This window comes from Pungitius pungitius, chromosome 16, assembly GCF_949316345.1.
Source record: "Pungitius pungitius chromosome 16, fPunPun2.1, whole genome shotgun sequence".
In the NCBI taxonomy this organism is placed as follows: Eukaryota; Metazoa; Chordata; class Actinopteri; order Perciformes; family Gasterosteidae; genus Pungitius; species Pungitius pungitius.
Window position 1 is genome coordinate 9343783 of NC_084915.1, and position 22574 is coordinate 9366356.

The following is a 22574-nucleotide window of genomic DNA, read 5'->3' on the forward strand; positions in this document are numbered from 1 at the left end:
GTCATTTTTGACACATGTAAAAAATACTAATAAGTCTTTCTCATCTATTTCTTATCACAGTGTGTGAAAAGGCAGCAGTTCACAAACACTTCAGCGTGCCCGCCTGAGGAGGAGGAGCCACAGACAGTGACAGCTTCTTGTGGCATAAAACCTGATTTATCAACATTTATCAAGAAATGTCCACATATCCTGTAGCCCCTCTACATTTTGGGCAAAGAAGTGGAACGTTGAAGGAAACGTTACTGCCGCCCCATTTGTAGCTCACTTTTCGCTGTGATCTCAACACAAACTGTATTTTCTCATTCCTGAGCAGTGCATTTGAATACATTTGCAACATTTTTTGCACGATGTCTTTGACGGAAGCAAGACGTGTGTGTTTTTTTTGTTTTTTTGGTAGTTGGGCTGAATCTATAGCAGACAGGTGGGTTAAAAATAAATATTTTTTAGCAGTTCCAGTGCCAAAAGCTAGAGAGCCAGCCAGCCAATCCTTCAGTCTTGCATTAGCATTTCCCTCCAGTTGAAACTGTGATTGGGTCCATGTGTCAGAGGCAGGATGGGTGGGTCGACCAGCTGCCACACCCCGGTCTCTCCCATTTCTTCACAAGCACAAAAGCCCAAGTAGGGAATCTGCACAAAGACAAGATGCATGTTCATGTTAAAGAAAATGAGATGAGGTGAGCGTAGAAATGAAAGAGGTGTTTTAGGTGAAACCGCAGCAGTAAACGGACCTTGCGGACCACTTGAACAAAGTCCTTGGCGCTTTGGGGGCTGAGGCCTTGTATTTGGCGAGTGCACGCCTCCAGGGAGGAAGCGTGGGCCACAATCAGGACGGTGCTTCCTGTGTGAAAGAGGTAGAGAACACAGATCCACATTCCACCAATACCATTAGCTCTCTATACGGTCTATGGGCACTCCGTCATTAACACGCAGCTTGAAATGTTCTTTCATTTATGTGCTTTCATATAGAGAACAGGAAGTCGTTTGTGATGTCAGATGCACAGGAAACTAAAAACAATGGGCTTGTTGTGTCACCCTGTTGTGTGTAGAGTTAGGTATATGTTCTTTGTTTGAAGCAGGATCCTGTTCTATGCAGATTTATATGATTGTTTGGTTTTTAGATTTCATCTGGCTTATACTCCATGTACTGTATAGCCACAATTTAGAGCGGGAAAACATCAGTTAACAAGAAGCCTTCAAATGTAATAATCTCGAAAAGAAAGTGGGCATGTCAGCCGGGCAATGTTGCCAACATTTGGTGTATAGTGAAGTCGATATTCACTTGAAAATCCTAGAAATCTGTTGAAAGCACAACTTTACCCAGGTTTTTGCTCTCCACCAGGATCTCTCGGGTTACTTGGAAGCTCCGGCTGATGTAGTTGTCGTAAGTCTCTGAGACCGCCAACTTACTTATGGGAAAATGAGGTCTAGGGGCAAAGCATTAGATAGAATCGATCAAAATAAATTGCAGCATCACAAGTAAAAGCGTGTAGATACTATAGCGTCGGGGATGCTGTGTACCTGTAAGTTGTGTCCACACTCATGTTAGCGGCCGCCAGCTCAGCTGGGGGGATCCAGACAGGTAAAGATGTACCTGAAACCCACTTGGTCCATTCAAACAATCCAGGCTCCACACGGATTTTTGTCTTTCCCTCCAGCTGGAGACCTGACAGAGTGAAACACAGAGATAAACTGCAGAAGAAGAAGATATCTCCACATCTATGTCATTTTCCCTCGCTATATACATCTTCACATGAACACCTTCAGGTAAACCTATTCATTGTCTATGTTTTGTTACCTACTGATGCCTCCAAGTACCACAGAGATATAAGAAAACTTCATATGACTAGACTTAGGCTTTACAATCCAAAACCAACAATATTAAGGGACAAATGCCATCATGCACAGATGACTTTTTGTAATGTATGTAATGCATCTGGCATCACATGCCAGCTGAAGAACCTGAATATACTTTGTGTAACGTTTGTGTGGTACTGAGGTCCTACCCTGCAGGATGTGCTGAGCAGTCTGGACGCATCGCAGAGAAGGAGAGCAGTAAACAAAGTCTACTGTTGTGTTGCTTTCTGACAAGGCTTCACCTGAAGTGGACCAAAACCATATCATACCATTTTAATCTTTATTTAAACACTATCCCCACTGTGTTATTTGTTGTAATAATCCTTTAAAACCTAAATTATTACAGTATTTTCTTTCACAACATCAAAATAAAGTGTATAAAAATGTACTGACCTACAAGACGGGCCTGGGTGGAGCCAAACACAGTAATTGGACAATCCTTGTCATAATCCCGGTGACCTCCGCTCCGAGCTGGCAGGCTAGATGGCATGTTGAGATTAGAGCGAATGTATCGGCCTACGCAAAAACAAATGAAAATGTTACAGTTGTAAATACAATGCACAAAAAGTGTCCAGTGTAAGCCTACAAAAAAGAGCCATCAATCTCTCATCCATGCAAACCTTTAGCGTCAAAGCACTGAGTGATCCAGTGCTTCCCAAACACCACATCCATCCTCTCGCCATGGCGACACACAAACAGTCTCATCTTGGACGGGGACGACTGACTGGTTGGACCAGACACCTGAAGAAAAGATTCATCTCGAATTTAAGAGCATTACAGAGAACTTCCCTGCTGGAAGCATGTACTGCCATTCAGTGAGGTTCTCTTGACTTCTGCATGCAGCCTGATGACACATTTGTTTTTCTGCAGCCAATGGGGGAAAAAAAAATCACATACCTGCATAGGAGGACAGAGGCCAGCGTGGCCATCAGAAGTCAAAAAACTGTCAAGCAGATTGTCTCCCAGCTGTGCATCAAATAGCGACCCAGCCACGGTGCTGCCGTAGTTAGACGGAGACGCACAGGTGGTCATTGAGTGAGACCTGAGGATCGGACACACACAGAGACTTTGGTCCCATTGCACTTTAAATACAACACAAAGCGGACTGAGAAAGAAGATGGACACACAGCAAAGTGCTGTTGACATACAGCATACATTATGCGAGCTCACAGAAATGTATGAAGAAGCAAAAGTAGGGCACAGTTCAAAGTCAGGGAGTAACAATCGAGTATTGAGAGGAACGAAGAGGAAGGAATGAGGGAACAAGGAGTGCAGCGATGTGGGCGTCATCCAGTCAAAGGGCCAGTCCACAAGCAGGCCAAGAAGATGATTCACTTTCTTTTCTTTCCCTTTAATTTTCCCATTCAGCTGAAAAACATTCCCTCATTTGTGTACTTTTGTCTTTTTTTATAATCACATGGCGACGGTCGTCTCCTCACCCGTGGACGACCCAGGTGTCGGACTCATCAGCGCGGTTGACGTAGTTCTCGGGCAGCAGCCCCGACAGCCCCGTGGCCAGCGACGTGCCGTACACCCAGCCCTCGCTGGCACTGCTCTGCTCCCCGGGGGCCATGAAGATGAAGTCTCCCGGCATCAGCTCCAGCTCGTCGTCATTCTGAGGCACATACGGGTACATGACTTGCAGTGTCTGCAGGGAGGGGGCAGATGGTGAACAGCCATTAGACAAAAGGCAGGGTGGAATTAAAGTGCAGATCTGGAAAATTGAGATAGTAAAAACATTTCTTTTCCTTGAAGTCAAAAATGTCAAACTGAGAGAAAGGAGTCATTTGTAAAGTAAGCAAATCAAACCTCGTGATTCGCGAACCGAATATCCCGAGAATAGAGCACAGCCAGCCAGTCACATCCTGACGACACATCCACTGATTTGGCCAACTTTTCCAGAGTTGGGAGGTGACTGGTTTGGAAGTGGTATGCCAAAGTGACATGAAGTTGTTTCTTATGAGGCTCGACATGGACATCTGGAAAAAAGGAGAAATGTGCACTACTTTATTCCATATTTAGATGTAAAATGGGAATTTATCATCTGGCAAAACTGCAGCTTATCCCCAAAATATGCTTATACTGCTCAGAAATATAAATAGGAAAAATCTTAAGCAGGTCTGGGAACAATAACCATGTAAGTTCCCATCCAAGGGACAAAAGGGGGTCTCGAACCTGCTTTGGCTGTTGACTCGGTTGCAAAATCGGACGCGAAACTCTTCAGCACCTCTGCCAGCTGCTCCTCCACAAAGAGCCCAATAAAGGTGGAGGAGGTGTAGAGCTCCAGCGGGAGGGGCATGGGGATACGACCTTTCCACTTGGCCACGGTGGTCAGGAGCGCGTCGGTCAGAGCCTCGACCTTGTCATCGGCACACTGAGCGCGGAGAGAAGCAAAACAAGGGGTCATCAGCTGCGCGGCGGCGACAGAAAACCGGCAGAGCGCCGAGCACTGACCATGAAGAACTGGCAGAGGGTGATGTGGGGGAAGATGTTGTGCGCCTTGTTCTTGCCACAGGAGAGGCGGGACTGCTGCCAGAAGTGCGAGAGCTGCTGGAGCAACGGCCCGCTGGGTCGCAGATACAACACGTACTCTCTGGGCAGAGGATCGTCCAGGAACGGGTCGTCCACGTGGGAGAAGAGCCTGCAGCGGCAGACCAAGGGAGACCCAAAAGTGGTGAGCGATAGGTGGACCCCAGCAAGGGGGGGAGGGGGGCTGACGTCCAGCAGGGGGCGACACAGTTGCAAGTGCACAGTGACACACTTCACTGGGTCAGGGGATGTTTTGATTTGCCGAGTGGGTTTCTGTTTGCATTTCCATCGCACATTAACAAGGGTGAAACTACATAGTGTGTGGCGCTCTCACCAGTCACAAGCTGCCTGGACATTTTTCCCTCCTGTCGAAACCAGCGCTTTCAAGCTGCAGAGAGAGAGAGAGAGAGAGAGAGAGAGAGAGAGAGAGAGGGATCGGTCAAAGCAAAGTCACAAAATCAATCATTTATTTTCCGGGCCGTGCTTATTAGGAGGAAACTGTGCTCTCACGTGACAATAAACAAAGAGCAAATATCCAGAGAGAACAGCAAAGCTATAATTTTGGACAGGACTTAATTTTTCATGCCTGAGTTCCATGAAATTAGCATTGATGCTAAATTGAAAATTACTAATATATCAAAAGATGTTAAAATTTGATTATAAGCAACTCGGTAGATGAGTGCTGCGCTATAGAGGACAGTGGGAATCGACAATTCAATTCCGCGGCAGCAGAATGTGAAAATATTAAGACACCATGAAGAGAAAAATGAGAAAAATACAACACTGCTTTGTCTTTTTGTGTAATGGATATTGACAAGAAAAGAAAAGCCCAGCTGTGTTTTTCACCGGTGTCACTTCATAAACCTTAACATTTGTGAAACAAGAGCTGATTGCCTGATTACTCTTGAGTGCTCAGAATCTAATTAGTGTCTTTTTATAAAACCTGTGGTATTTTGGGCCGCCTCTGAAGGGATTCACTGATTCCAACAGCTTCCTTCAGTTTCCAGAGGAATAACTGGAATATCTAGAAGAGACTTTATTGAAAACATGTAAAGCCTCATATGCAAAGATTAAGAAAACATTAGCTCCTCCACTTAGTATTCTAAAATGTGTGTTTTCATAATGATGACGTGAGAGTCAGTGGCCTCTGAAAGTCACTTCTACAGATAACAAACTGTCTGTTCTTTTATTTTAAAGTCTCTGTGCAAAGTAGAAATACATGAAAAAAAGAAAATACAGGAACACCTCGCTTCGTAGATTTTTTGATACTTTATCAACAACTTGGATCACTGACAAGAAACTAAAGATAGCAGTTTGACATTTGAAGTAGCAAACGGCTCATCTCACTATTGAGCAACAGGATATGATGCATTTAGGGTGACTGCACATTGTGTCCACAGCATCTGGCCATTAGGACTCAACTACATGCCTACATGCTACAATCCCAGCTCCTTTTAGTTGAAGTTCTTGCTGCGTTATGTGGTAACAAATCCATACTAGTTTAAAAGCGTAACACTTATTGCCCCTGTTCTACTAAAAAAAAAAAGAAAATGAAACAGAAACCACAGCTGATATTGAAATAAAACAAACGAGCGGAAAGTACATGATGTCCCACTGCAGATGTATCCGCTTGCCTCCATTTGCGGCGCGATAAAGACGCCTGGCCGCTTCTCTATGTGTGTCGACTAGCGTTCGTTGTGTCCCTCTAGCGTTTGAGTGTCAGTGGGCTATTTTTACATTTGCTCCACTGAGAGGGTCCTAGATACATCGAGAGTCCCTGAACCCCGGGGGCGCTGTGCAGTGACGGCGCGCAGCATGCGAACGCCGAGGCCGCAGCGGCGTAGCAGATGGCTCACAGAGAGCTACTTCTGTAAACTGCTCATGCCGTTAAAGGCAGGCCGAGGATGAGCGAAAGACAGACAACACAGACACAACTTGGATAGAGGTCTGCTGTTTGTTTAGCCTATCTGGCCAACTACAGCATTTTACCTAATTGTTTCATGCTACAATATAAACCCCTACGCCATGTGGAAGACTTAAGACATACAGTGGTTTTATTCAAAGGTTCCACCTGGTGCTTAGCAGAGGAGGGAGAAAGAAAGCATGATGGGATTACAAGCAGATGTGACTGAGACGTCACAAAATCCAATCCAGGCTACAATATTGGATTGCCTGCTTCTAATCTGTGTTATTTTATGAGAGGGAACTCTCGAGACATAAAATAATAGAAAATGGTCGGACATTTTACTTGAATTTAATCAGCTTTTGGGTTGTCAAAATGAATGGAGACCCAGTTCCAGTTATAAATTATAAACGGGAGATAAAGTGTTACATTGCCTACAATGTTTTACTCGTTGATTCAAAATGCAATGCAGGATGGTGGAGGGTTTAGCTTCAGAACTGTAAGTAGATTATATGGCTTCTTGTAGACCAAGACCACTAAGTATTGACCAAGATTTTGAGGGGTTAAAATCAAGATCAAGACCAATGTAGGGCAAGACCAAGACTCTGTGCGTGAGCCCTGTATTTTTCAAGTTGTGGTCTTGAAATAAACCGGGAACTTTTTTAGTCCTCCTTAAAAATAAAATGTGGTGGAGTCCGATACCGGACTCAAACCTTTAAAATGGGGCCACCAATTTTCACTTCCAGAGAATCCGGTGAAAGATTGTTATGTTTTTAAACCGTTCCTAACAGTGTTAACTGTGACTTTGCACAGCGGTTGCTACAGTCTTAGAGTTGTCTGTTACTCATGAAATATGTTATCAGGTGCATAGCACCGAAATAAGGACCTGCATACTTTTTGATGAACTTGGGAGGCAGTAAATAAAGCTATCTAGTAATTCAACCACACAGGAAGACCTGTAACCTTTACAGACCGAAAAAAGGAACCAGAAGGAAGTCACAGCACACACCCAGAAGCACGTTAAAGATGAAATGTATGGTTTGGTTTTTGGATAGATACCTCGACCGTTCATTGTGCCACCAACAATAATTGACTCTAAGACTGTAAAGAAAGGTTAAACACATAAAAGTAACAGCTGTATGCATTTGTTGTCTTTTTACGTTGAGTGTTAAGAATAACATCTATTTGGATTACTTAGTGCCTTCTCGAGGCAAAAAGAAAGCAGGAGAATTAACATCTGCGACAGCTTCAGGGAGCAGTTGCACAGGCGCCGTCTCTCTCTTATGGGCCAGCCGGTCCATGTTTAGCCATGAACCCCCCCCCCACTCAACCTTGTACACGACATCTGCCGTTTGACACTTGAAAATAATGATCTTTATCCATTTTTTTAAATTCATGTTCCACTATCGTTGGGACACTGTCCTCGATCCCTGCAGCTAACCTGGAGGCTTCTTCTTTGCTCTCAGAAAGAAAGAACTGAGTGAGTTATTTATAAAACTGTATTTCCTGTTTGCAGCAGGACAAAGATAATAAAAAGCGGTCTGACAGAGCTAGGGAGAGAAGTCACTATGGATTTCACATCACATCAGCTGGACTTTGTATGAATTACCTTGACGGGGCTCAAAAACAGCTTTCACTTCTTTTGCTCATTCACCATTTTTAAACCACAGATGGCAAGCGTTTGTTCCTGTTGCTGCTTCTCCACTACAGATGAAATGCGCTAGATGCCTGTTCGTGTGAAAAGAACGTTTTTGATTTTTCATGTATGTGAACCTCATTTTCTTGCAGCTTCTATTAGGCTGCGAGAGAAAGGTATCACTTTAAATGTAGCTCACAGTCTCTCATGAGCGCGAGCACTTCAGATTCCTGTAAACTTTGTGTTTCAACTCGGAAAGAATGACGAACACATTGCTAAGTATAAGCCAGGAAGGGGGAAAAAAACAGAAACCAGCAAAAGAAGCCAAAAGAAACAAGCATCTAGAACTGACGCTAAAAAAAAACATGTCCCCCCTGGTTCAACATACACACATCTACATACTCCCACAGGGGCCTCCTCGACTCAGCGCTATGGGCGAACACTTCCTGTTTACAAGGCGACAGCGAACACTCACCACTAACCACTTATCGCTCCAACAGCGCCGAGGCTGCTGCTGCTGCTGCTGCTGCCCACTGGACTGCACCCCAAGAGGAGCTCCGTCAGCAAGCGGAAACGCGCTTCCCTACGTGGAGCTTGGCCTAAAGTCGGGCCTAGTGGTGACCAACACCAGACGTCACAGCTTTCATCTCCTTCCACCTATTCAACCGCTGAATGCCCACGAAAAGAAGAACATGAACACTTGTGGCTTTGCAGCAGATCTGTTCGGGTTGTGCTTAAGGACACAAAGACCGGGGGGGGAAGAGATGTGCCAAGTTTTAAAACAGATAGCGGAGTCATGGCAGCAAAGCACCATTTACTGACTCATGTTGTAACGGGAAGCGGCTATGGCGTGGTCGGTTATAGTCAAGACAAAATAAATAAACTCCCATTATTCACAGAAAACTTAAAAAGTAGTTACGATGATGATGGAGCAGATAAATGTTTGTGTTTCAGAGCCTAGCGTTCCCCAAAAATTCAACCTCCCTGTGGTGTTTGGCACATGATATTGCAGTCTAAATTTGAGCATTTCATTTTTCCAATTCCACTTGTTCATGTTTCTAGGAAAAAAGAGGAAACATTTAGATCCAGAATTTGTCTTGCGAGGCATTTGCCAGATGTATAAACATTGACTCTAACTTCACATCGAGTCTTTTTCAGTTATGAAAATCCTTTTTGACTGTTTTTTTGACTGTTTTTGTAGATTTGTATCAAAGAAAGAACTAGAAACAATACTGTCCCAAACAGCCTAAGATATCTGTACAAAAGGCCCCTGTGGAGCGCAGACACCCTTCAGACTCCTGTGTAAGCTACCACCAAAAACCTACAAGGTTAAAACTAGCAATGACTGACGCAAAAAACAAGGTTTTTTTTGTGTGAAATACCTAAAAACAGTAAAGTGAAGTGGGTTTCTTACGCGGCCCTCTTAACTATTCGTTGTAACGGTTATTTGTGACCACTGTTAATTAACAATACTTAAGTAAGTGAGATTTAAAACGAGTAGTTTGAATATTGGAAGATACGTGTATGTAAAGTTAACCGGCTAACTGCAGTGCAGCTTAGATACAGTTGATTAGCAGCCGTTAGCAGGGTCGTAGCCGGCTAGCTAGCTCCCCATCAATGCGCTACACACTAAGCTAACAGGCAGCTAGCACTTTGTATTTACTGAACAAACAAGAGAGACGTATCATTCTTTTTGACAAATTCTTATTGACAAAATATATTAGAACATTTTTAAACTATTCCCATTAACTGTCGGAGTGGTGGAAATGTTTTGAGAGTTTTTGGTACCACAGCATTTTGTTTAGGGTCCATTAGAGACACTCACAAAGCCTCTTTTAAACTGACAGAGCAATGTTTCAGCAGCACGTCTTTAACAAAGCTCGCTGTGTGCAGCCTGTGTCAGGATCTTTTTTTCCTCTTCTCACTTCACTATTTCTGAAAAAGCGAGGCCAATAGTCCACAGGGGCAAAGAGAGCAAGTCAGAGATTGACACCATTAAATGAAGTGTGCTGCCGTTGGTGTGACTTTTGATACTTATTGATAGAAATCCTCGCCAGGTGTCCGTCAGGCTTATCAGGTGGAACAAATCAGTAATACTCCAACCAGAGTGGAGCAAGGTGTGCTATTTTTAGCGCTGAACAAGTGACGTCAGTGAGACGAGTCAAAGTGCACAAATAAAATATTTCACCAAGAATAGATGAGGCACAGTGCCAAAATAAGGATGCATCACACAGCACTCTGTGAAGTCCCAGGATGCGTCATTTGAAGCAAACAGCATATGTTGGACGGCCTTGGTTTGTAGGCATGTGGACGCCATTTCTTTCATTCTGATTAGACACTGTAAATGATTTACGTCCAATAAATAAAAGGTATGAGGTTTAAAATCTCCCAGCTTTTAATAGAAAAACACTTTGATGACTCAAAAGTACGAACCAAACTTATTTTCCTATCTGCAAGCGACATGTGAATCTCCTGCTGATGCCGCCCATCAACCACCATCTCCACAGAGCGCTCAGCAAAAGGTCACAAGCTACTTTCGGAGAGGGGCGACTTCCTCTTGGCTGCCTCGGGTACAGGCTTCTGCTCTGGCAAGATGCATGTGTAGGCCCCGAAAATGTCACATTCATGCATGACTTGTGTATAACTGTTAAGAAAAGCCTTTGTATAAATTAAAACGGTTTCTCATGTAGGTAAAAGCGGGATGAGACATATAGTTGTAGTTGAGGCAGGGCTTATGAAACCGGTGTTTATGGGAGAAAACTCTGCATTACACACAGACTTCCTCTTTAACACAGAAAAGGCTTCTGACGCTGGCAGCGCGAACTGTACGTGATGATATCAAAGGTAGATGTGTTCTCAGTAACCCCCGGGGCTTTGAGATGTTCATTCGAGGACCACAAATAAAACCGACAATGAGCATGAGAGAGATCAGTGACAATCTGTATGTAATTAGCATTGTATAGAATCTTAAAGTGAGAGTGATATTTTGCATAGTCCCACAGGATCCCATCATGGGTGCAGTCTGGTGTCAATATTTCAAATATGCAATAATCAGCTCTCTCTGATGTGAGGATTCACTGCTTTTCTCTATTTTGTGAAATAGTCAACTGGGGTTTTGGAGTGTTGGTTGGACGAAACAATTTGAAATTGTCAAAATGTGCTCTTTTTTATAATGTTCAATCTGTAATTACTGTTTGTAAGTACAATAATCAGTCCAACACCACAGACAAGCCATTATGCTTCAGCAAGTGTTGCCCAATAATTTCAACATTTATTTTGTTTTCTGCTTCAAAAGTATGGAATAAAAAAATATTTTGTGTAAATGTCAATGTAGAGAGGGACATGAATCTAAAACCAGCCCCAATTTCAAATGTTACGGTTAAAGTAGTGGGGCCTGTGTCTCTTCTCTTCAATCAGCCAATCTTGAACAACATTAACCTCAGAGCTATATATCTCGTAATCTCATATTGCTGCTGTGAGCGCAGGCTTTCAGACCAAAGTATAGTGGTTAGAGTTTCCAGAGACAGTCATCACTGTGAGAACATATTTTGTTGGTCTAAAACATCACATGACATTGCTGCACAGCATAGCAGGAAACCTTTATAGTTCTATGCCTGCGTCTAGATATCGATGATACCACAATGAGTAAAAAAGGCCATGGCCTCATTCTAGTCAAGGTACTTGCTACAGTTTGGTCATCAACTTCCTGTTTTCCTTGCTCACAATTGGCACATTATTCTTCTCAATAACAAAAGAAACAAAGCTCAAGCAAATTATCCTACACAAATCCGTCTCCTGAAAAGTATCTTTGTATTTTACACGCTGCACTGAGGCAGGTGACAAGGAGGAGCCGGGGAAATACCGACTGCTTCCTTTGGTCTTATAAGCTTGCTTTTCAAAACCACTGAGCATGTTGTTTGTCTGCGATCAAGCGAAAAGTGTTAAAAATTGAATAATTGTAATTCGGGTTCCTTAGTTCAGACAACTTGTAAGTGTTGTTTGCCATTGTTAAGGTGTGTGACTGCAGCATCGACATGTAACGATATCATACTGTGTGTTGCTCGATTGAAGGTCGTGGAGTGGTCTGCATTTTCTATTTGAGGAGGAAGGATAGTGAAAAAGGCCAAAGCAACTCATTGTCCAACTAAAATAGATCGGCCTTTTTTTTCTTCCAATCCCAGCTTTCTATGACTAAACAAAAGCATTAAAAACTCTCTGTCTGTCCGGCTCTCGGCCGTTTCCAAATTTGCTTCTGACCGTCAGAGACGATCAGAACGAGGAGAAAGATCACCGTCCATCCGGCTCCTGAATGACTCAGCTCAAAATTCCCCCAATTGAATTAAAGGGGCTGCATCTGTGTGTGTGTGTGTGTGGGGGGGGGGGGGTTCATGCTCCCTACTGGTTTAAACTAACTCGTCAAAAATATGAATCCCTTGTTCCCTGGAGTCATGAGTGATAACTGATTCTTCTATTATTACTTCTCCTCGTCTCGGGAAGGGCCTGATAGCAAAATGTGTCACTGTATTGTGCTTTGGTGGCTGAAATAAAGAATGGCACGGGACATTCGGCGAGAGGATCGAGAAACAGATTTTGTGGAACCGAGTATGAAGGTCTGTCAGGTACCGAGTTGTGCGTGAACATTGCGTATCCTGGCCCGTGCCGTAGTACGTACCCCTCTGTATTTCCATCTTTACCGTCCTCTTGTAGACCAGACGGACTTCAAGGCAATGACGCTGAATTATTCTGCTTCATTTTAATTTCAGAACTTCATTCATCACGGTGTATGATGTCATCAGTAATAGATGTTAGTTTGCAAATGTAACCAACCACAGTCACTCATATATCATCTGCAGGAATTGTTTAGGAGGAGAAAGAGAGCTGCAGTCCGGAGCAATGGAGGCAGGATGAGCCCGTTCTGCAGGAGATTTAAAAACAAATTCGGAGGTACTGTATCTGTCTACAGTTGAAGGAAAAAAGACTTGCTCAATACTCAGATATGTCCCAACCATTAGTTATTTTATATTGCTGAGAGACTTAGTAGGTTTTACTGTCAACAACTCAAGCTGTAGATCCGAAGGTTAATCACGCAGCCCCGAGATTACTTCTCCATCCGACACAGGCTCAAAGTGAACCATTTCTTTTGTTACATGGCACAATTTACATGGGGCATGCTGCACACAGAAAGGCTTTTGTGTGAGATGAAACCATCGGGCTAGATATATGCATAATGTGTCACTGATAACACAAACCGCGAGGATGGACATTATGACGGTAGATTATGCGATTAGATAGAGTTCATACATTTGAAGGAGACTGACATGAAAACTGAGGCGTGTGGAACTTCCATTAGAATTTGATATCCTTTCAGCGCCAGTGGCCATACGAACCCTATCGAAGGATTGGAGCTGGTGCTAAAGAGGTGCAGCTACCAAGATGAAAAAAGGATTAAATCAGCCTACCATCATATTCATTGATAATAGACATAATAAAAAACATCTATTACAGTCTTCCAGTGTAAAACCAAATACTTCAGCACACGATCCTATGGCAAAACATGTCATTTTTTCCCCCATGCAATTACATCATCCGCACACTACATTCATGAGCCACAGCTTGTTTCCTGGCAACACTTCGAGGATGAATGAGAAGAAGCAGGTGCAGGAATGCCCACTAGATCAGGTTTTCATTGAAAAATACGAAGAGCTGGAAAAGTCAAAGTGTGACTCAGAAAACCCTCAGCATTTCTCATATGTTTCTGTTGTAGTAGGAGATATGTCCAAAAAGAAAATACATGTTTGGACCCATATGGACACACAAAGTACGGTACCTTTTCTAGCAATGCTTTTATGTTGTTGTTGTTGTTGCTGCATTGGTGGTGGAAAGAGTGAGCAGTAACATTAGTGGAGCAAATTTGTTATGTACTTATTGTTAAGTAGTATTGCTATAGTATTTTCGGAGGTATTTTCTCCTTTTACGTACAGACTACATGTATTTGAAATCACAGGTGACTTAAAAGATAGTAAACATCGAACTAGTATATGTCACCCTAAAGTGGTTGCTGCACAACCACCGCGTTACACTACTTTTTTTTTTTTAATTTAATGGGGTCATTTGAAATGGGCCCCATGAGACACGTCTCCTCTCGGCTACAGAGATGCTTCAGATCGGCTGATTATGATACTGAAACACGAGGATAAACCACGCAAGGAGGGCTGCTGCTGGATAGCCTGGTCCTACCACATTACAGTAAGGTCGTGTGCGTGCGTGCGTGCGTGTGTGTGTGTGCGGGTGCGTGTGTTGGGACAGTACAGCTGTGTACTCACGCCCTGGTCTTGGGGAAGCCCATGGACAGCAGCACGTCCAGAGTGGACCCATGTTTCACGGTGCTCGGCCGGCTCTGCCGCTGCCTCCGCGGCGTCACTTTGGCGTACAGTTCTTCTTTAGCTGCCATAACTCACAGCTCCATCGGTCAGGCGGGGCGCCGACCCTCCGGGGACGTTTTCATTTATTCAAAAAGAAAATTTAAAAAAAAAAATGAAGAAGAAGAAGAAGAAGGAGAAGGGGGATGGAAGCGGAAGACTATTCAAACGAGGGTGACTTTGAGCGAAGTATGTACAAGACACCAAACCTTCCGAGGGAAACGCTCGGCGCTAGATCGAGCCGCCTCCTGACGGTTCGCACATGAAGTCAAAACCATCAGCAGGGGGGTCAGCCATGGGAAGTCACTTCTGCCCTCTCAGCCGTGCCCCCGATTCACGGTCCCCGACCGAGGTAAACATGTCTGCTTCCTTCCGCCACACACTCGCACACGATCGAAGTGAATTAATAAAAGAAAAACAGATGCTGTGCGAGCTTCCCTATCCACACGACGGTCTTATTTATGAATGGATGCCGAGTGGGCGGATGATCAGCCTGTAAAATGTTGCAGCTCTGACTGCGCGGCCCCTTTAGTTAAAGAGGCAGGACGCGGATTTCTGACAGGACCGGAAGTGAGTTTTTGGACGGTTTTCACGCGGAATGTAGCTTAACCCGAAAGCAGCGTCGACATTTTCTCGGTTTGAGTCATTGTTGTTGAACTTATGAGCCGACACCGACCAAGCAGTAAGATAAAAAGCGTCGAGGTGAGGCTAGACGCTGGAAAAAGTCACACTTCCTGTCTGGGAAAGTGGGTGTCGATACTATATGCGCATGCGTGGTGTCAATCAGAGAGCTGCACGCCATCCTCAGTTGCCACAGCAACTCATGGGTGACAACTTTGGAAACATGTCAAAATCTTTCGCCCATTCGATTAAGTATGTATTTTATTTTTTTGCAGTTTCATATGAACTGGGCACAAGACAAAAAGGAAACCTAATCATTTTGTATCAAAACAATACCCGTTTACTGATACTATACATTTGATTTTGAAAGTTTCTGAGTTGACTTTGTCAATTGAAACAACTTCACATAACATAACTTTTGATAACAACCTAATAACACCAGTATTGCCATCAGTATATGAATGGGTGTGAAGCATTGAATGGTGAATGGCATGAAGTGTAAAGGATAACCACTATTAAAGCAGTCCATTTGTGTATCTGGTTTCTTTGCCTTTGTCATATATTCTTAAAATCAAGTAAAATAAGCAATCAGTCTTCACTTCAAAGCCTAATTTCCAGGTGGGATTTTATTAGTAAAAGTGTCACTTTCTTGATACACCTTCACAAAAACAAAAACTGAAAAAGGGGCCGAGGACAAACATTTCATACTGTAGCTTAACTGACTCAGCACAGCTGAACATTACTTGTCACAGAAGACGCAGTTTTACAGTTTATTGACCATCACATAAGGAAAAGTGACAAAAGTGACACCAGCCGATTCATCAGCTCCATCTTATGCAGAGGAATGGTTAAGCAATAAAGAAGTGTTTCAATATTTTCGGGTAAAATTTTGACAATTTTACCCGATAGATTACATTGACTCATGATTGATGTCCTACCTCATTAAACCACTTAAATAGACATCCTGATCATTTGTGGATGAAGCTACACACACACACACAAAAAATGCCTTCTGAACTCAGTGTTAATAATTTAAAAATGTTGCATTTGAATGACGCATAGTCATTCACTGGCCACACCTCTGAGTCACAAAAAAGGTGCAGCATCATATCTGACATCTATCAGTCATTCCTGTATTAGCCAATCTGGTTGTGAAGTTTCCCCATTGTTTACAAGGGGGGGGGGGGAGGAAAGTCTGGCCCCGCTGTCAGCTGGTGCCACCGCAATGCATACACAAGAGATATCACACACGTGTAGGAGCAGAACAACCGTGCCTGGGGGGGGGCGCCATCGGCTAAATACAACAAAGAGTGTACCTAAAATGTCCACCTGGTTAAATTGTTCTAGAAACCTAAAAACAGTACTGTATTTACAAAAACATTAAACTTTAATAGAAATTTAAAAAATGTACATTACATCAATTTTGTGTTTGTTATAAAAGAAAAAGAAACTTTGAGACACTCAATCTATGCTCCCTATTCCATCTTTGATATACATGGTCCTTTCACAGTTGAGCTTACAGACAGACTCAGTGAGAAGAGAATAGTCCGAGGTTAAGGTTATGGGTCTGTAAATGTAATAAAAATCTTGCTGTAAAAAGTTAAGCTTAGTTGTACTCATGAGTCCATTTTCCTTCCAAATAACTCAGAATACGGGCTTTATTGACTAGTACAATTATCTGTGCTGCATTTAATTTGTTTACAAATTTACATGCATATGTATTATCAGAATAATTTAAAAAGTTCCACAGAAAAACAACAAAAAACACACTCTGCAAACATAAAGATGGGAACATGTCCGTACATGCTAAAAGGGTCTCTAATAGGTCCCTTAAGTTTTAAAAGTCTACATTTATCGTCTAACCTTGATGCATCTGAGACATCATAGAGAACCGGTCGGGTGCACAATCACACTGGTTTATAGAAAACTGCAACTTGGAGCAAAAACAAAAAACAAAAAAACAATGAAAACCTGAGGAAAATCCCACACCAGACATTTAAAATGAAGGTGATCTCCTGCGGTTTATGAAGACTATACCACGAACGATGACTTCTGCTTGAATTCCCCCTGAAAGGCAAAGAGACAAAATCAGAACCAAAAACATGTTTCCTACAGCTCAGTCTGAACCAACAGCAGCGCGGAATAACATCAACAACACTCATACTCACAGCTTCATCCTCACCACCACCGTACACAGAGGAGGCCGGCTGGTACACCACGCTGGGCTTTGGTTTGCTGCAGGGACAATAAGACAGACATGTTAAACCTGTGTGTTTCTGATGAGATGCTAAAGACATACAGATGATCTGCTAAGTTTTTTTAAATTTAAAATCCTCTTACCTTTCAGTCTTCTCTGTAAAGGTAAGAAAGGAAACAACGTCAGAGGGATAAAGTAAACATGGTAAACATGAATATTAAGCAACTGACTCACAAAACTGCCCTTTTTTGTAGTGTTGGATCTGAGTCACACTTGTTTTGAATGGCTCATTTAGCATTTTAATTATATTTAGTTCTTGGGATACATTTCTCGGGTCATTTTACATATGCATCAACAATAGATGGCATGATTAAGAAGTTTGTGATTCAACTAATGTTTCGCTCACTTTAGCTCTTAGGCCAGAGTAAAAACATATCGTCTCATAGCGAGTTAACGACCAAAATTTTGCCGTCTCAATACACCTTCTTCCAACAATTTCTGTTAGTTGACCCTCTCCTCTGGATTATTAAAGGACATCCAAAGTCTCTGGTAAATATCAGACAATTGACGATGATTTTAACAGTGTGGAATACTCACTGGGCAGATAGCCTTTCTTCTTGGCAAACCAAATTCCAAATACCAGTAGGGCCACAAACAGCAGAGCCACTATCACCCCAGCCACAATTCCTCCAGCGTTAAGGTCCCCTTGAAGGAAATGTCACAATTAGAGGTTCATTAGTTGGAGTACAGACAAAAACCAGTGTAGTGTCAAATCAAACTAAAACTGCTGCAACACCCAACTGACAACTGGAAAGTGAAAACAAAAGTATCATGATAATGGTGAGCTTTGCAGATACTATTGGCACTATACATGGAGTCAAACCTGTTCACTATTCTTTAAGTTGTGGCGTGCAGCGGCTTAAACGGGGTCAAAAAGGACTGCACCTTGAATTCCAGGCTCAGCCTGAAGTGTCTTTTATAAAAAAAGACACCAGTACTTACGGACTTCCAATGGTAAGGGTTTCGAGCGCTGAGGAGGCCCAGCACTGTTGAAAGCCTCGCACGTGTACTGAGCGGAGTCCATCTTGACAGAAGCGGGAAACTCCTGAAGAGACAAACAGGGTAAATATTTTTTTAAATTCAATACAGTATGGACAGTGCGCAGTAATGGGTTGCAGCGGACCAGGTTGCCATTTTCCGGGTTCAGCTTGTAGGTTGCGTTTTTGAAGGCAGCAATCTTGCTGGGATCAGAAGGCAGGAGGACGCCATCTTTGTACCAGTTGTACTTGGGCGGAGGCGAGCCGACGGGGTCGGAGCAAGTGAGCAGGGCGGCGTGGCCCGTGGTCACCGAGCTAGGGACCCTGACCATGGGAATGCCTGGTGGCACTGCGGGACATTACACATTACTTAGCTGACGCTTTTATCCAAAGTGACTTACAATAAGTGCATTTCAACCATAGAGATACAAACGCATTAGGCTTTCAGCATGTCTCTGCATGTGAAGCAGCACACAGCCTCCATAACATTCACAAACTAATATTTTAGGTTTGGGCAGATTACAGATGGTAGGACGTATTTGTTTGTTACTTAAGGATCCTTACCCAGAACGGTCATCGTCACTTGGACTAGCCCAAACTGGCTGTTTGACGTCACCTCGCAGGTGTACACGCCATTATCCTCAGGGGTGACTTTGGAGAATCTCAGGTTGCTACCACCATACACAGTCACTCGGCCGGCGTATGGCTCTGTGGATGAGCAGCAGCATTGAAAAATAGATAGACAAAAGCATTGTGAGTACACATTTCGGAATTGTATGCCATATTGTGTATTGTAATCCAGTACTGGCCACAAGAACTTACATTAGCTTCTTTTTAAAAAAAGAAACCATCTTTGGGAGGTTAATTTCACACTAGTTGATATAAAGTATATGTGTTTTTTTTTTTAAAATCATTTAAAACATGTATCTGTATGCTTGGGCAGGTGTTGTTTGAGATATGATTCTAACAGAGAGATACAAACAGGATACCAATCTAAAATCTAAATAAAAGATGTGACCTCTCAACACTCAAAGGATGCCACAATAGACTGCGCGTCTACTTACCTGTTGGTTTCTGGTCATAGAACACTAACATCTGGGAACCTTTCAGGTTCTTAAATTTCCACTCAACTCGGGGGCTGGAACCAAAGTCGGCCGAATACGTGCATGTAAGGTCCGTCCCTGAAAGGACAGAGTCCACGTTACATCCAGGATGAAGACACGACTTTACCGTGAGGGTATTGTGAAAATGAAAGAAAAACGGCACACAACGGCTGCTTTACGCTCAAAACATTTGGAATTTTCACGACTCACCCTCATTATTTTTCACCTGCACATTTGCATTGCTGGTGGTGACTGTAAAGCCGGTTACACCTGGACGTACAGAAAGCACAAGAAAACACCCGATGATGACTTCACATCCCTCTTATTTTCATTGGTAAAAAGATATTTGACTATACAAACCTAATGAGCATATATTAGTTTACACAGTGCAACGCCATTTGCAAAAACATGTAATCGTGCCTCCAAAGACCAGCATTTATCACCACGAAAAGGGGTGCAGTTTAAATGGGCACTTCCTTCATGAGGTTAAAGTCAGTGACTGCGTGGCCTTCCCCGGGGGGGGGGAGGGCATCATTACACAGTCTAGTTTGATTGAAAAATTGATTATGAAAAAAAGAGAAAATAACGTAATTCCTGAATGTATATTAAAGGAAAGACTCATGTATGTTGCGCAAGCAAAACTTCAAAAAGTCTGCAGCCTTGATCCCTCTCATTTGAAGCTAAAGCAGATTGACGAACATTAATGCAGTCTGTGCTGGAACATTCACAAGCATGAACACATGAAGACTGAGGCCGCTTCAGCACAGCATCAGATCCAATCATAAAAGAACTACATCTGACATCAGAGCCTTGCTTTGAAGAACTGGAGTTGGGTACACTCGTCAACTACATGGCATGAGTTTATTTAAAAAAATAAGGCCATCAAATTTGAACCGTACTACTTATAAAACTGTTTTGATTATCAATTCGTTGTTTAGAAAATTACAAAGATGTATTGGTTCCAATAAAATAAAAATAATCAATTTGCCAAAATGTCACAATATATACTTTTTTGATACGTTTTAAAAGCGTTTCTTGATTGATAGAAAAACAGTTCGATTAATGAATATTAAGATGACACTGAGCAGCAGCCCTACGCAAAATAACTGTCCTTAATAGGGTAAAAAAATTATTATAATAATTGCATAATTATAACTATTGCACAACACATGATGCCAACCGAATGGCATTGAATGTCATCAGGGTGTGACCGAAAAATAAAGACAGGTCTAATTCCTGTCTGCTGAGGCAGAAAACTTCCAGTGAAACTCAGCGATCAGTCAGAAACTCCATCTCATTTCAGTCACAGAAGTGCTGCTACCACGGAGACACCATTATTAATTCTTGCACACACACTATCATTGTATATTTCTATCTATTGCAATGCTATTATTGTAAGTGTTGGGAGTTACACAACTTAACTACCACATTGTTGTCTGACCAGCCTGTGTTGTACAGAGAAGCTTTAATTATAAGGTACAAACCAAGAACCAGTTAATCACGTACTGTACAAAGTCATTCATTGTATGCATCACCCAAATTTACTAGAAGATCAAAATATATAAACAGCAACAATTAAAATGATTTAATGTGTCCATTTTCTGTTAAGCCAAATGTGGCATTATACTCTTTCTACTTCCTTAAGGCCGTCTCAGCTGAGATTAGGCAACGCACTCAGTTTTGGTTTGGAGATAAGCAGTCAGCATAAAACAAAACGAGAGCACTCCATGACTTCTTTGTTTGCATGCTTTGAGAGTTTCAGGTTCAGAACTCAATTACAGCACAAGAAGAGTAAATCTCTCTGCTCAGTCCAACAATCAGATGATAGAGTGATTGAAGGAATGCTCCAAAGGCCTGTTAACTAATCTGGCTCATCCACAAGAGGCCTATGATGTAATTGGCTAATGCAAATGTTTGTTGTTAAATAGAGTTGGGACGAGTTAACAAGAGAACACACTACAATGTAGATGCCATGGTGTTCATGGAAACCTGACACCGTTAAAAAAATAAAAATATATTGTTATCAATGACAAAGACTCGTTTTGAGGCTACTCACTGGAAAATAATGGTCTACAATACATCCTAGAAATAAAACTGTAAATACCCTGATCATATAATGAGTGGCAGTTTAACTTCGGGACACTAAATATCTTAAAAATCAAGAGAGAGTAGATTATTAATTTAGACAGAAATGTACAGAGCAACTGCACCAACAAGTGCATATAAAGTTTTAGTTAAAATATTGACTATTGAGTGTGCTCTTCACTGCTCTGTGGCCTGTCCACCTGTATTTGTAAACGGCTTTAAGAGATCTTTAGAGCATTCTTCCTACATTTATGACGGAATCGCAATGCATATTGTTACTCTGCGTTCAGGGCGGAAGCAGGCCTCTACTGTCTGCTCCGTAAAGTACTTACATTTTAAAAGATACAAATCGCCATGTAAACGGTATACTTTAAAAGATAATGCCATTTCATTCCCACAAACGTCCTCTTCACATCGTGGTACCGAGCTGAGAAGAACAGGACCGACGGTGTGTTTTTCCAGAGAGGGCCGAGGTAAATTTAAGGTTGATTAGCAACAACGCAGGTGCGAGTGCTGGGGACAACACACCTGCTGCTGTCGTTTCGCGAACAGATGTTACAATAATTACTCAAGCGTGGACTTTCGTCATACTTTTAAAAGAAAAATACCTCCAAAAACCACTCACCTGTCGCTGCGAAAAAGAACAAAGGCACCGAAACCAACCAGGCGACGACCATGTTGACTAGTTTACTCCTTTCTGTTTTCCTGCTGCGCGAAGACGCTTCTCAACGTTACTCCTGGAAAAAGCCACAGATGTTCCTGAAGAACTTCTCTTGCGTCGAATATATACAACAAGGAGTGGGGGTTATAGCTGCCAACAATAAATTCCCCGTGTCGAGGTTTCTGTCTGTAATAACCGTGTGAGCTCACCTGAGGAGCCGCCCAGGTAAACCAGCGCGGTGACTTCCGGGTAACAGGATCCTCGCGGGGGAATTCGTGACGTCAGAGTGGAAAAACAGGTTCGACCAGAGCCAAGCGAGAAGGCCTGTTCACATGTAGAGAAACCGGTTCCCGTAGCCAGAGGACATCTAAAAGCGACATGTTGGGTTCAGGTCGTTGAACCCTTCACCGCCGGGACACAGATTAACCTCTAAAACCCCCCAAAAGAAGACACACTGTCTTCATGGATTCACTAACCACAAAGTTTTATTTGATGTCACATATCATATTAAACAGGAGGACCTGGGCTA

General features: G+C 42.7%; 2 protein-coding genes across 3 annotated transcripts; both read right to left on the reverse strand.

Moving 5' to 3' along the window:
• Nucleotides 1-369: 369 nt before the first annotated feature.
• Nucleotides 370-14866, reverse strand: ubash3ba (ubiquitin associated and SH3 domain containing Ba). The gene is made up of 14 exons (XM_037467634.2): nt 14246-14866; nt 4718-4771; nt 4309-4495; nt 4030-4228; nt 3664-3833; nt 3294-3502; nt 2752-2896; nt 2475-2595; nt 2248-2370; nt 2004-2096; nt 1519-1663; nt 1318-1424; nt 729-838; nt 370-627 (listed from the first exon to the last, which is right to left on the reverse strand). Exons 1-14 carry the CDS (start codon nt 14371-14373, stop codon nt 490-492), a joined length of 1929 nt encoding a protein of 642 aa, XP_037323531.1. The 5' UTR covers nt 14374-14866; the 3' UTR covers nt 370-489.
• A 704-nt stretch (nt 14867-15570) lies between these two features.
• Nucleotides 15571-22436, reverse strand: f11r.1 (F11 receptor, tandem duplicate 1). Of its 2 annotated transcripts, XM_037468047.2 has the most exons (11): nt 22255-22436; nt 22010-22121; nt 19510-19569; nt 19261-19377; nt 18761-18904; nt 18343-18545; nt 18162-18264; nt 17757-17864; nt 17303-17315; nt 17131-17197; nt 15571-17029 (listed from the first exon to the last, which is right to left on the reverse strand). In XM_037468047.2, exons 2-11 carry the CDS (start codon nt 22059-22061, stop codon nt 16994-16996), a joined length of 903 nt encoding a protein of 300 aa, XP_037323944.2. In that variant the 5' UTR covers nt 22062-22121; nt 22255-22436; the 3' UTR covers nt 15571-16993. The 2 variants fall into 2 exon arrangements, with proteins under 2 accessions (XP_037323944.2, XP_037323943.2); XM_037468046.2 differs by lacking the exon at nt 22255-22436 and having other exon boundaries at nt 22010-22248.
• Nucleotides 22437-22574: the final 138 nt, after the last annotated feature.

Bases quoted from the DNA above. Each gene is read 5' to 3' on its own strand.
- f11r.1 (XM_037468047.2), bottom strand. From the start codon at position 22,061: ATGGTCGTCGCCTGGTTGGTTTCGGTGCCTTTGTTCTTTTTCGCAGCG. The intron at 18,905-19,260 runs GTAAGTAGACGC...GCTCATCCACAG, and splicing joins CTATGACCAGAAACCAACAG to AGCCATACGCCGGCCGAGTG. The intron at 17,030-17,130 runs GTGAGTATGAGT...TTTGCCTTTCAG, and splicing joins GTGGTGGTGAGGATGAAGCT to GGGGAATTCAAGCAGAAGTC.
- ubash3ba (XM_037467634.2), bottom strand. From the start codon at position 14,373: ATGGCAGCTAAAGAAGAACTGTACGCCAAAGTGACGCCGCGGAGGCAG. The intron at 839-1,317 runs GTAAAGTTGTGC...TCTTTCACACAG, and splicing joins GGTGGAGAGCAAAAACCTGG to GAAGCACCGTCCTGATTGTG. The intron at 628-728 runs GTCCGTTTACTG...GTCTTTGTGCAG, and splicing joins TTGTTCAAGTGGTCCGCAAG to ATTCCCTACTTGGGCTTTTG.